The sequence below is a fragment of the Xenopus laevis genome, chromosome 8L (assembly GCF_017654675.1).
Source record: "Xenopus laevis strain J_2021 chromosome 8L, Xenopus_laevis_v10.1, whole genome shotgun sequence".
Classification (NCBI taxonomy): Eukaryota; Metazoa; Chordata; class Amphibia; order Anura; family Pipidae; genus Xenopus; species Xenopus laevis.
In genome coordinates, this window is record NC_054385.1 from 118,515,583 (window position 1) to 118,529,866 (window position 14,284).

At 38.9% G+C, this 14,284-nt stretch overlaps 1 protein-coding gene across 1 annotated transcript in view; it reads right to left on the reverse strand.

Moving 5' to 3' along the window:
• Positions 1-14,284, reverse strand: part of adamtsl4.L (ADAMTS like 4 L homeolog) — a 121,140-nt gene that overhangs the window by 16,341 nt on the left and 90,515 nt on the right. The window contains exons 7-8 of the mRNA XM_018231352.2: positions 2,029-2,233; positions 1,417-1,589 (exon numbers count right to left, since the gene is read on the reverse strand). Of these exons, the coding sequence (XP_018086841.1) occupies positions 1,417-1,589; positions 2,029-2,233 (378 nt within the window). The remainder of the gene's footprint in view (positions 1-1,416; positions 1,590-2,028; positions 2,234-14,284) is intronic.

Consider the following 14,284-nt stretch of genomic DNA (forward strand, 5'->3'; position numbering starts at 1 on the left):
ATTTATTAACTGAGTGCAAGGAAAACCTCACAACCTTTATCACATGTACATCACGGGTCCTCCACAAAAGTCTGTCTAGTTTTGTTAATAAATAGAGTAGGGCTTTAATTTAACATATAAACATAAATGGTCCACTGGAGAGCAATTAATCAAGAATAGTTTTTGTTTTATTTGAGAAGCATAGAAACATGTAGTGCTACACATCTTAAATAAAACAAAAACTATTCTTCACTAATTTGCTCTCCAGTGGACCATTTATGTTTATATGTTAAAATGAAGTAGAGTTGTCAAAGCTACTACTTTCTTTCTACTACTGAACTTTCATTCACTTGCTGTGGTCCAGGGACATCTTCTGATGGAGTAGGTCTTGGTCTGACCCACCAATCTCCTGCATTGTACTACATTGGACTACATTCTGAATCAACAAAGCATACCTACAACATTAAAGGAGCTGAACATCACCTACTGTCCTGCATCATTTAGTAGAGTAGGTATGTATGAGCTCAGGTGTTTATTTATGGTTTAACCCTGAGCCTCAGTACTGCACATTCACAGACATTCTAGAAGTATACATCAAAAATTTTGGAACCTAAACGCAATTCTATCTTGGTTTGACCCAATCACCAAAGACAATTTTTAGTGCACAAAGCCTACAAGAGAATGTTGTAGATCATCCTCCAATATTACAAAAGAAAAGTTGTGTTTTTATATGTTTTTCTGTTAAAGGGAATGAGAATTCTAAAGTATGATGAAGTGGTTTTGGCCCACAGAGACCCTTCCTGATGAGCAGGGGGTGTCTCCTACCCTTGGAATATGTCTGAGCACAAAGCTACTGTAAACACAGCTGCAGCTCTTCCATGGCTTATCAACATTTTTGCCGGAGATTTATATCCTTGAAATGCTTTTTTCCTTTTTTCAGCTGACATTTGTCACTACAGTACAACAGATAGAATTCTGCTGCTTCTTTGCAGCAAACAGATATCATCATTTCTCACAAAGCTGGACAATCCCCACTACAGCCTTTTTTGTTTTGAAAACAAGATCGTGTCCTGATAGCACCTAAAACCATTTATAATACAATGGCCTGAAACATCCTGCTCACGTAGCGAACAATTAGCTAGTTTACTAGATATTTCCACTCTGAACAGCCCTAGTGGTTAAAGTGTACACCGTGGTCCTCCACTTTATTGTTTGTTGAACAAGATGAGAACTTATGCTAGTGTGGGGTACGGTATGAGGCCATTTTTGTGACTATGTACTACATAGATGAGTGATTTAAACAGATGTGTACAAAAAAGGCCACATGGAGCAGCTCTTGTATATATAGTAAGGAAAGATGGTGTTCAGACATATTCCATCCCATATATATTCGCCATCCATATGACCTAGATAAGTGCTACCTAAAATTGTACTCACATACACATCCAGAGCTTCCGAGGTAGGACCGGCTGCAGTGAAGGTTTCCCCCTCTTGCTCTTCCCGTCCTGGTTGAGTGTAGATAAACACAGTTCCTCCAGCCTCATATCTACCAGCGGGGTCTACTGCCCAGTTACCATTGATAATAGATTTTCCAATACGACTCCTCAAAGCTGGAAAATGGGGGGAAATTTAGTCTGGATGGTGTTTACCACAATTTATTCCTGCATCTTTATTAAAGGTTGAGATTTTTAAAGATTTTCAGGGTCTTCTACCAAAATGAGAACAAACCTTTCTGAATTTCTTAAACACTGATGCCATTTAAATGATATTACTTATGATCATACAGGTCCAGATATATGGAGCAGAAACAGCTTTAGTTTAGGAAGAGTGCCCATTTGTCCTGAGTCCCCAACATCAGAAGAATAAATGAAAATGGTGTTGGGAAGGTAGTGGTGCTATGTTAAAATGTTATTTCTAGATCTACAGGTGGGAATAAGTTTGGGCTCAATTATACAGGTGGGATTAAGTCTGAGCTCAAGATGATGTATGAATCAACTGTAGTGTTAATTGCTGTTATCTGCCAAAAATTAACACTATTGGTTGGCTTACCTAGATAGTTAGGACTCCATGTAAGTTCTTTCACTTTGATTTGGGTAGCACCTTTGGGAATCTCCAAGATTTTGTGGTAGCCAATAGGAACGTTGGTTTCCTTGAAGGTCCCGGTTACGAACTTGCAAGTAGATCCATCTCCACCACAAACTCCACAGGTGTCCAGAGTGCTGTTAGACCCCAGGATGCCATCACAGCCAGGAGACTGCATAGAAGAAGAAACATATACATAAAATGGTTGAACAAGTCACATTTAGAAAGATGATGACAGGGGAATTGTTTTTTATTTAAAAAAATTCCCCAAAACACAAAAATATTTTAGAAATATTTGGGATATTCTTCAGTATGGCTATTGATCACTGTGCTTTTACTGGAGTGGCCCATCAACATGGATATCTATAAAGCAGTACTCCAACAACCTGCAGGACTAGGAGTCAGTTCAGGACATATTGTATATATCTCAAAACATGGCATACATTTCACTTTCTCAGGGCTGGCAGCAGTAACCCCAAGTACTCATGCAATCCTGCCCCTGTTAATTAGTATTTGTAGAGCTGTTTGTTTGCTGCACTGGGGAAGAGTCTGAGATGTAGTCTTATTGCTTATGGCCACGTTAGCATACGTTACACTAGGGATGAAAGGAAAAATAATTAAATTTAATGAAAAATGGTGTTATATATAATGGAAAGACAGTGATATTAAGTCCTCCCTAAGCCATTGAGCTGATTTTCCTACACAAGCAGTATAGAGAGGCACCTGCATTGGGAAGCTGACCAAACAAAGGCTTCCCAGCCAGGAAAGAACACATGGATTCCATCTAAGCTTTAGGTTACAGTAACATCCAACTTTTCCAATGATATCACAATCAAAGCAGACATTGCCATAACTTAAATAATTTGTTCCTTTAATGTTGGCAGCATTGAAACTGTCTGCACAAGAACACTTGGGAAATATCGCCAACTAAAAGGATTCAGGCATCTATAATTTTACTAATTCATTACACTGCCCTGTATTAATTACTGGCTGGTTTGCTGTCTGTTTAAAATAATATTAACTTTATAGATCTTCAAAGAGATAAGCTTTTGTAATACACAGTGATCAACTAATGCATAATGGGGCAGTGCCAGGTTCTGGGTTACTGTCTAAGCTTAGGGGTTTTAAATATCTACATTCAAGAGGAGTTAAGAATTATTTTTTGATATGCTTGGAGTTGTAACTCTGGGATGACCCATAAGGAGCTGCATAGACTGCCATACTCAATGAACTATGGCAGTATACTGCGAATCCTTGGTAACCCTGCAGCACATTGCACATACCCACACTGTAGGATGCTCCACAAAGCTGTCTAGTGTCGTGTCTGCAGTACATTACTCACCCCACTCCATAGCATCTAATATATGTACCAAGATCCTGATGAAAGGATAAAGGGTTTCCAAATAACGGATCCTATACCTGTACTTGAACACTTGCCAGTCTGTAACAGTTCATTTCTGCTCCCTACAAGTTCTTTCCTTGCAATATTGCCTATGGAAGGATAAAGCATTGCTGAATTCAGCAATGGAAAATAACCCCAGCCTTAGCCTCTCAATCTATCATTTTATTTTCCATGCAGTTCGGTGATTTAGGATCTGGCAGCAGGTTATGTTTTATCATTTTGTGTTCCTTTCATCTGAAAGAGGCACTTAAAAATGATGATCAGTGGTTGTAAATGACAAGCCCCAGGACCCTCCGGCAGCCCCTGAGAACTCATGTCATGGGACAAGTGTAGTGACTAGAAGGAGCCATAATGCACTTTTACTCCTATTCAGGAACATAATTGTGGCCTGTCTGTTTGTGCCTCGGGTGCTTGAAAAAGATATATTGGTGTCAGGAACTGTGCTCAAATATGTCTGTGTGTCTGAATTCCCTGTGCATGCAAGTAAAACTAAATTCTATCCTCAGATACGTGCATTTAATTTCCATTAATTTAATTGTTCCAAAAAAACTCCCTCCTGTTCTGTAAGCCCTGCATCTCAACTAAATTAACTGTATTCTCTTCTTCAGGGTCCAAATACCAAGTTCTGCTGGGAATGAGATGCAAGATTGGCTATGAGTGGATCCCTGCCCTTGGATATATGTTATTAGAATATTTTCCCTGCCAGACCAATCCCCTTGAATGACTATAGTAAAAGGACCTTATTAGGGGAAAAGCAGACTTACTGTCTCCTGGCATAGGGTAGTGTCCCATATACTGTATATACATATATCATGGCAGGAGAATGTAGGTGTGAGCCAAAAGAAGCTTGTGATCAGGACCAGGCCCATAAATTTCAAAATAAAATTAAATTGAGGAAAATCAGCAGATCAATGATTATGGCAATGTTAGAATCAACTTTGAGGTCTGTACCCTGCTGCTTCCCTTCTGGTTATTCCCTATATATACTGTATTTAACTTATATTTGCTTACTTATTACTTATACTTACTACATTGCCTGCTTACTAGATACCATTACACCTCAAGTTGTAGGCAGTTAGACACAACTGCCAGGTCACTGATTCCAAAAACCTACTTAAAAGGACATGTAACCCCTATAAACCCTTACCATGTCTTTAGGTTAGGCACATATTCCCCACACAAACTACATCATTTTCTCTGTATTTTTCCCCTCAGTTAGCCTGCACTGTCATGTTTTCCTGAATGCAAGATATGCTTCAACCAGGCGGCCATTTTCTATTGGCTACATCATCATTTACATTTGTATATCCAGCCACGCCTGATGACCTTTCTCAGTTTTTTTTGTAATAAACTTTCTTAGCAAATCTCATAACTGACAAACATTCTCTTACATTCTTTCTTTCTGTATGTAATCTCTTTTATGAATCATTGGATATGATGTACAGACGAATAAACTACCGGTAAATAAAATGAATTCCCAAAATTATATATTTTTTCTCTTTTTTTATATTTTTCTATTGATAATATTGCTGCAAAACAACTTTTCAACATTTATTTAACCGTAAAATATCATTGTTTCCCCAAACCCATGAAAACACAAATAGTTGTTGCACATACAAATACACTCACACATGTATAATCCCACTCACTCATGTAATCCCAATGATATATGTATAATCCCTCTCACACATGGAATCCCAATCATACATGTATAATCCCACTCACACATGTAATTCCTCTCACTCATACATGTAATCCCACTCAGGCCTGGATTTGTGGAAAGGCCATCTAGGCCCGGGCCTAGGACGGCATGCTTCCCAACCACACCCACATTGGTTCAAAAACACTGGGGTTGCTCTGGAAATACAATCATTTTTTAAATTTCCCATGTACCAATCCCCATTGCTCCTGTCCCCCTGGAGGGGACAGGGGCGATGAACGGCAGTGGGCCTAGGGGCGCCCACTATGTAAATCCGGCCCTGATCCCACTCATGCATGTACAATCCCACTCACTCATACATGCATAATCCCACTCATGCATACACGTATAACCCCATACATGTATAATCCCACTCATGAATATATGTATAATCCCATACATATTGTAATTCCCCCCACACACACATGTATAATCCCATACATGTATAATCCTATTTACACATATATGTATAATCCCACTCACTCACACATGTGTAATCCCATACATGTATAATCCCACTCACACATATATGTATAATCCCACTCACACTCAGCATTATTATTCAAAGTAAAACACCCCAAATAATGCTAAGGTTTGCCAGGCTTTGTATTACATGAGCGTTTAAAAAAACTGCTGGCAGGCTGATATTACTGGCAGGCTGCAATCCCTGCAGAGCAGAACGCTAATTGAAATCCCCATAGAGCACCAGAGCAGAGCTGAAATGACTGCAGTGATCGGGTTTACACATGTATATATCCAATTTCTGACAATATATTGCACATTTCATGTTTACATATTTATTGTGTATTTTTAAGTGCCTTTTTGTGATATGTACTAGCTGGAGCCACGTCGTCTCACTGTATATTCGTATACTGCTGAGATGACAATAAAGTTTACTTTGACTTTGACTTTTGAGCAGTAACAGCACTTTCAAAATTCGCTATTTTTGCTATGGCAACCACAATGCGGACATGTGATTGGCTACAAGGACTGGGCAGGGCTTGTGGGGTCGCTGGTGACGCGCTGAGATCAGGAAAGGAGAAGGAGGAAGCTTCATGAAGGTGCTGACTGCACAGGCATTTAAAAGCCAGTGACCAAAAGCTCATGCTCATAAGTCAAACGCCAAAAGGCTTTCAGACAGGGGGGCTAACGGGGGACTGATGGTGAGCACAGGTTTCTGACACACTACAGACTTGCTGCAGGAGAATGCTTCATACTTCAGCAGACAGATACATGTAGATAGGAAGCTGCCTATATTCATTTTTTGTTTCTAGGCTTTACACGTCCTTTAAAGAGATACTGACATCAGAAAATAACCTTTTTCATTATCTATCATAACATTGTCTTTGAATGCTATTTATAAATTTGCCATAAAAGTATTTGACTGATGCTTTTACATGACCTTTCTTACTACCCTGTTCCTCTAGGAGGGGGCTGCCATATTTGTGCAGCAGGAGTCCGTTACCATTAGAAACTCTAACTGACAGGCTGAGGTGGGACAGTCAGGTTGACAAAACAGTCAGGTTTAGGAACTTCAAGTAACAATTACTTACAAAAGCAGAACTATCAGCAAAAAACGATCAACATGACCTATAGGTAACTTTTAATGTAGATTAATATTTTCAAAAGAAATTTTTTAGTGTCAGTATCACTTTAAGTTCTCTCTGGAATCACTGTACTAGGCGTACATGATGGCTATCATATCAATATATATTTGCCCATGATCTCTCAAATACACATCAAGCAGCCAAACATTTGTTTTCATTATTCTAACCGTACTATATTGGATAAAGGGTTGCTAAGAATTCTAGTCAGCTGAAAGACATTTGTTGATATGAAAAAAATGCACAAAGTAAAATTCCAACACTATCTATTCATTCCTATAGTGTTTTTATGTGTATTTATCAATTTACCATTTCATTAATATGCCTTTAAAAATCACATAGGAATGAACAGAGAGTGGTGCAATTTTGCTTTGGTGAGCTTTAATTTCACACTTTGATAAATCTGCTCCTAAGTGATAGTAAAATAAACTCAATTAATGTATAAACAATATATTGGATTTGTATTTTGAACTAGAACTTGACCTTTAATTTTTTTTAAAATAGGTTATATCAGTTCACCTAAAAACATAATCGAAGCCAGTTTGATGGAGTCTATACAAAAGGAGATACATGGGTGTTCTGGAAAGCTCATTGATCACATATTATTGTTTAGAACCTTTATTTTATTATGTTCCACTTAAAGGGAATATTCTTAGAGAGCCAATGCAACCACACAATTCTTCTATCTGCCTTCAGCAACGAATATTTGTAGTTCTGCATCTTGAGCCCAGTCCTCTTTGGCATAATGTTTTATCCTCATTCTCTAACCCAACTCTTCTATCCAACTGTATTGTATATATACTGGCTTCTTAGACAGGAGCAGCTCACTTGCCTGCATTCCTACATGTGGCTTGGACAGTTTATAAAAGCAGCATTTGATCTTATTGCCCTGAATGCTTAGAGCCGACATTGATAACCAGATGTTGCTGGACTATATCTCAGTAATGATATGTGATTTGTCCTTAAAGGGATACTGTCATGGGAAAAACATTTTTTTTTCAAAATGAATCAGTTAATAGTGCTGCACCAGCAGAATTCTGCACTGAAATCCATTTATCAAAAGAGCAAACAGATTTTTTTTACATTCAATTTTGAAATCTGACATGGGGCTAGACATTTTGTCAATTTCCCAGCTGCCCCAGTCATGTGACTTGTGCCTGCACTTTAGGAGAGAAATGCTTTCTGGCAGGCTGCTGTTTTTCCTTCTCAATGTAACTGAATGTGTCTCAGTGGGACATGGGTTTTTACTATTGAGTGCTGTTCTTAGATCTACCAGGGAGTAACCTAGCAAGTTTGTGTGAACAGTTCCTCATACCAGCCAGAGTGACAGACTTTCAGCAGTATTTCAGCATAAGATTATCCAGTGGCACATACTCCTAGAAAATATATTTTTCATTCTCCTAGAAAAATAAAATTTTCATAAAAAGGTTTCATAGGAAACAATGTTTAATATTAAATATGCGCAGTGTTATGTAACATATATGTTTTTGTAGAAACAGCAACATTCAGTGATTCTGTCTCCGTTAAGTTTCATTTTCTGTCAGGAAATGGAAACATTTACACCGCCAGAGTACATTTCATTTTCCAGCACATTTTTCCACAATAGATTTTTGCTTCAGTCTTTTTTTAACTGCACAAATGTATGAACCCACATGAATTTTCCAGACATATTACGTTTTTATAGAGAATACCATGATTGTCTTAGACAATGGCCATGACATATAATACGTGTGTGCGTGTATGTGTATTATAGAATACAATCTTAATAATAAAATATACAGGTATAGGATCCGTTATCCAGAAACCCTTTATCCAGAAAACTCCCAATTACGGGAAGGCCATCTCCCGTAGATTCCATTTTGAGCAAATGATTGTAATTTTTAAAAATGATTTCCTTTTTCTCTGTAATAATAAAACAGTAGCTTGTACTTGATCCCAACTAAGATTTAATTAATCCTTATAGGAGGCAAAACAATCCTATTGGGTTTAATTAATAATATATTAAATCATTTTTTTTTGTAGACAAATTTTGTGGAGATCCAAATTACACAATTTCTTATCCAGAAAACCCAGGTCCTGACTCCTGAGCATTTTGGATATCCGCTCCCATACCTGTATCACAGAATAATAATAAGGTTTGGATTTGTGGCAAGGCCATAAAGGCCCGGGAATAAGAATGCATACTCCTATATGAGTAATCCCCAGAGGTCCGGCGAATGTGCACGCTCAAGTGCGCGAGAAGAAGTGAGCTTGCGAGACCGCCGGGTACTTGGACCCAGCAGCCTAGGGGCGTCCTAGCCCGAAATCTCGGCCTATAAGGTATGCTGATAAACTCATCCAGCAAAACAGTAAATGTGAAACCTCTTTACTGGACAAATGTATATACTGCCTTAATAGGTAAGGAATGATGCATACATTTTGCCTAGGCTGCCATATTTTTGGTGGATCCAATTGAAGAGCATTTGACTGCATTTGTTTACTCTGGAAACCATCTTGCCTCTTGCCATAACTTTTACACTGTGTGAGGCCACGCTCAACAAACTTCCCTCGCTTGCTTGTGTTCCCCCGACAAGTTGTCTGCATCGTTTAGAAACAAAGATCTCTATTGAATTTTGTCAAAAGCAGCTGAAGACACATGGACATCCCTCTTCCGTTTAGTGAATACAAATGGCCACATCAAACTGTGAGTAACATCTCAATTTATTGTATGAAGATAATAGTGAAGGCATGAATGGGGGTGCCTGGTGGTCGGGCAAGACAAGTGAAACAACAGCACATTGTTACATGGGCTATAAATCCACCTGTATATAATACTACCGCTGTCCTTCCCTTCCTGGTATCCAATAGAAACGAAAAATATTAAATGACTTCCCAGGCCTCTGCCTCTGTCTATATCTTATGATTTCACCATAAAACATGTTCTTCGTTGTTTAAAGGGAAACAATACCCTGCATTTACATTCCCTTCCACATATTTGATAGTATTTATGAATATATTATGCTACTCTAATATATCACCTTTTAAATCTACTTGTATAATAAAAGATAATTGCTTTGTACTGGGAAATCACAGATTTCAAAATCCACATAAAATTGACCATATTTAGCAGAAAAGCAGATCAATCTGGGCATCGTATTTTAGAAGTCACTAAGTCAATTAAAAGACATTACATGAAAATATGTTCTCCATAATGAAACATTAGAATACTATAATTCATCAAAGTGTTCCAACTTCCAAGACCATTTAATGCACAAGTGACAAGGCTTGTACTATACTAATCCGAATCACTCAGGTATTATGTATAAGGCAAAAATTATAAGGAAATTAGAAGTCACTGAAACGTTCTGTGGCTATATAAAAAAAAACAAAGCTGCAGGCTGAACTATACAGGGAACTCCAAGTATCACTCATGTATTATAAGGGATAATGTGCCCCCTACTGTAAATGATAAGTAGGGATGCACCGAATCCACTTTTTTGGATTCTGTCGAACCCCCGAATTCTTCATGAAGGATTCGGCCGAATACCGAACCGAATCCGAACCCTTATTTGCATATGCAAATTAGGGGTGGGAAGGGGAAAACATTTTTTACTTCCTTGTTTTCTGACAAAAAGTCACGCAATTTCCCTCCCTGCCCCTAATTTGCATATGCAAATTAGGATTCGGATTCGGTTCGGCCGGGCCGAATCCCGAACCGAATCCTGGATTCGGTGCATCCCTAATGATAAGGATATAAGAAGTCACCGAGGAGTTCTGTTACCATATAAAGGCACAAGGCTGCAGGCTGAGTTATACAGGGAACTCTGAGTATCACTCATGTATTATAAGGGATAATGTACCCCCTACTGTAAATGATAAGGATATTAGAAGTCACTGAGAGGTTCTGTGACCATATAAAGGCACAAGGCTGCAGACTGAGTTATACAGGGAACTCTTGGTATTACTCATGAATTATAAGGGATATTGTACCCCCTACTGTAAATGATAAGGATATTAGAAGCCACTGAGAGGTTCTGTGACCATCTAAAGGCACAAGGCTGCAAGCTGAGTTATACAGGAAACTCCGAGTATCACTCATGTATTATAAGGGATAATGTAACCCCTATTGTAAACGATAAGGATATTAGATGTCACTTAGGGGTTCTGTGTCCATAAGAAGACACATGGCTACAGGCTGAGTTATACAGGGAACTCACTTGTGCATTATAAGGGATAATCTACCCCTACTGTAAATTATAAAGGACATTAGATGTCACTGATGAGTTTTGTGACCACAAAAGTTATGCATAACATGCATAACTTTACGGCACATCACGTACTTTAGGCACAGATACTTTAGGCTACTGTCTAAAGTATCTTTTTAAGTAATTTTGCTATTTGTCTTCTACATTTATACTCAATAATAATTTTAAGACATTTCTCTTTGTGCTATCTCCAGTCAGAAGCAAATGAGCAGGTTCTAAGGCTAATTGATTTAGTGCAACCTTAGATCATAAAATGATATTCCTGTGAGGATAATATGTTTGGGATGAGTAACATATTGCAGCCAGTACCCTGTGCCCTTCCGTCTAACTGCCAGTAAAACACAAATGGGAACTGCCTGCCACGTGTCATCTTCTAAATGAGACCATCTGCTTCCAGTGTGAGTTGGACCTGGCAAAGTATTATGGGAAATAAATATATAAATTATAATATGAGTTTCTACCTATTTCCATTACAATGTGTTCCATTTAAAATATATTTCTGTGACACCCCAAGGAGAGGGCCTTCTCCTATACTTAGTCCAGGGAATATGGGGTGGAGAGATGGGGACATAGGAATGTTCAGTTATGCAAGGCCAACCAGGTTGCCGACAGACAGGAATCAGAAAAGAACTACAAGATGTATATATAACTATATACACAAGGTTTCTTTTTAGGTATATTTCCCCTTTAACAGTGACCCTACCATATGTCTCTGCTATAATATCAAACAAAGCACTGATGTAAAGTGATGAGATTGCTGAGGTCATTGTATTCCACACATTTCAGTAGTGTGAGATAATGGCTTCTCCCTCATGAACCCTGAACATATTGCAATGATCTGACTTGTTACTGCCCTCCCCTGCTCTCGCTGAAGTATCCAGTTCTTCATTCCCAGGTAAACTATTTAACTGGAGGTCAGGCTGTGTAGTTGCTGGCTGGCAAAGGATGCTGGAACCTGTTGTTCCGTACAGCTGGAGGGTGATATGCTTGACAAGTCTGTGTAACAGTTTTATGATAGAAGCCATACTGCCTGTGGTTGTTATACACACAGTCCAGCCGGGATGACTCACTTTTGGAACCTCTAAGAGGTGATTGGGATGAATGGATGTGAGATGTTCATGTGCCAAACTACATAGTCACTTGTTTTGGTATTAGTTGGGGTGATTAATGATTGAACCCATAATGCCACTGGCTGAAGCTACAAATAAATGATTATGATGAGCACCTGTGGCCCTGTACCTTTTATTTATGAAAACAAAATCTGTATTTCTGTAAGATTCGGCCAAAATGGCTCATTGTACTGCTGAGGAGGATTGACAAGGAAGGTGGTTTAAGTTTAAGTCTGGACAATCTGAACGACAATGTTCCTGGAATGAAAATCTGCATGGAAATTCACATGACTTGGACAAATATAGAAAAAGCAACAATTTATTTGCCAAGCAAGCGATATAGATTAATCTCGCTATCGCATCCTGTGTATTTCACTGATCCAATGTGTTATTTTCTGTTTAAGTGGCTGTGTGGGGGGTGAACTGAGCTTTCTCATTCTAAGAACTCTCTCTGGGCTCCGTGACTTTACGCCACAGCTCAAGATAATAATATACACACACCTCAGACTGGAACTTGGATAGGAGCCATTTTTGCTGCTGTGGCCAAGGCATCCGGACAGCAGAAAATAAAGGCTGCACTCCTGTGTTATGCCTGTTTTGGAAATCGTTGGACCAGCGTTTATCAGTTTGTGTCTAAGCAGCTGACACTGGCGAATTTTCTTCGGCAGTGCAAGAATTTCATAGCGAAGTTTCACTAGCGTTCATTTCTGCCGAGCGAAATTTCATTAGAACACTTAGGTCAATTTGAATAGGGCGGGTACATAAAAGTCGTATGGATGTCTTTATTAGTGATGTTGGTGCAAATGTTGAAGCGGCCACTTTAAAATTACAAATGTCCAAGGAACCATAATAAAAACATAAAACACGCTATAATACCCTAAAACAAATGTGCCCTTTCCCTCAAATGTCTGGAAAAAAAATGTTAACACAAAAATCTTTAATAGTTAAGACTATCTGGACAATCCTGACATAAAAAAGTTGCCTTTTTTACAAATTCAATGAATTTTAACGGAAAACCGGATATGATGTCACTGATATAAGATTGAGGAAGATGTAGCTTTGTTTTATCAGTTCGCCTGGTCTAATGTGGTGAAATAAACTCTGGCGAAAGAGGTTACCTCTTTCGCCAGAGTTTATTTCACCACATTAGACCAGGCGAACTGATAAAACAAAGCTTAGTTCAGTAAAATTCGCACTTTAGTGAATTAGTAACTTTAGTAAATTTAGTAACAACCGGTTGCCAGAGCGAAAAGTCACCTGCCTATAGGGTCTGAACGTACGCTAACGAGATTGGCACATTGTCAATAGCGACAGCTACTTCGCCCTTTAGTAAGTCTGGCCCTAAAAGCGGGATAACCCCTGCATGTTTATTAACGTTGTAACGTTTCTGGGCAAGCCCCTTCCTCAGGCTTACCCCAAAACATTACGTCACTTGCAATTAATAAACATACAGGGTTTATACCTCTTGTAACAGCCTTGTTGTGCAGCTTTCCATTCTACTTGCTACTAATTGGTGGGTGCCGATCCCTTGGGAGACACTGAGCACCAGGCAGAACCATAAGTTCTAAAGATCAGGGTGTGCTGGTGAGTACTTAGAGCAGGAACCATAAAAGCCTCATAAAAGATAAGTTATGTACCTTACATGCTGGGCTGCTGTTCCAGCCTGATCCAAGCCCGTAAGGGTATCCTTCAAAAGTTTTGTATGTTATCAAATCAATGTCTGCTCCAGTAACCCACTGTTGGCATGAAGAGTAGTAGAGCAGGGATCTCCAACCATTTTTACTCATTAGCCACAATCAAATGAAAAAAAATGTGAAAAAAGTAGGAGAGCAACACAAGCACACAAAAAGTTCCTAGGACTGTCTATTATGGGCTGTGGTTGACTATTGGTAGCCCCTATGTGGGCTGGCAATCTACAGGAGGCTTTGTTTGGCAGTACATCTGTTTTTATGCAACCAAAACTTGCCTCCAAGCCTGGAATTAAAAAAAAAAACACCTGCTTTGAGGCCACTGAGAGCAACATCCAAAGTTGCTCACAAGCCATTGGTTGGGTACCACTGAGAGTATCAGCATACTCAGTAATTACCTGCAACATGCATGTGCTCTGGAGGACATACACATCTGCAACACCAGGAAGAGCTACTGGGACTACTTTGTAGACTTGA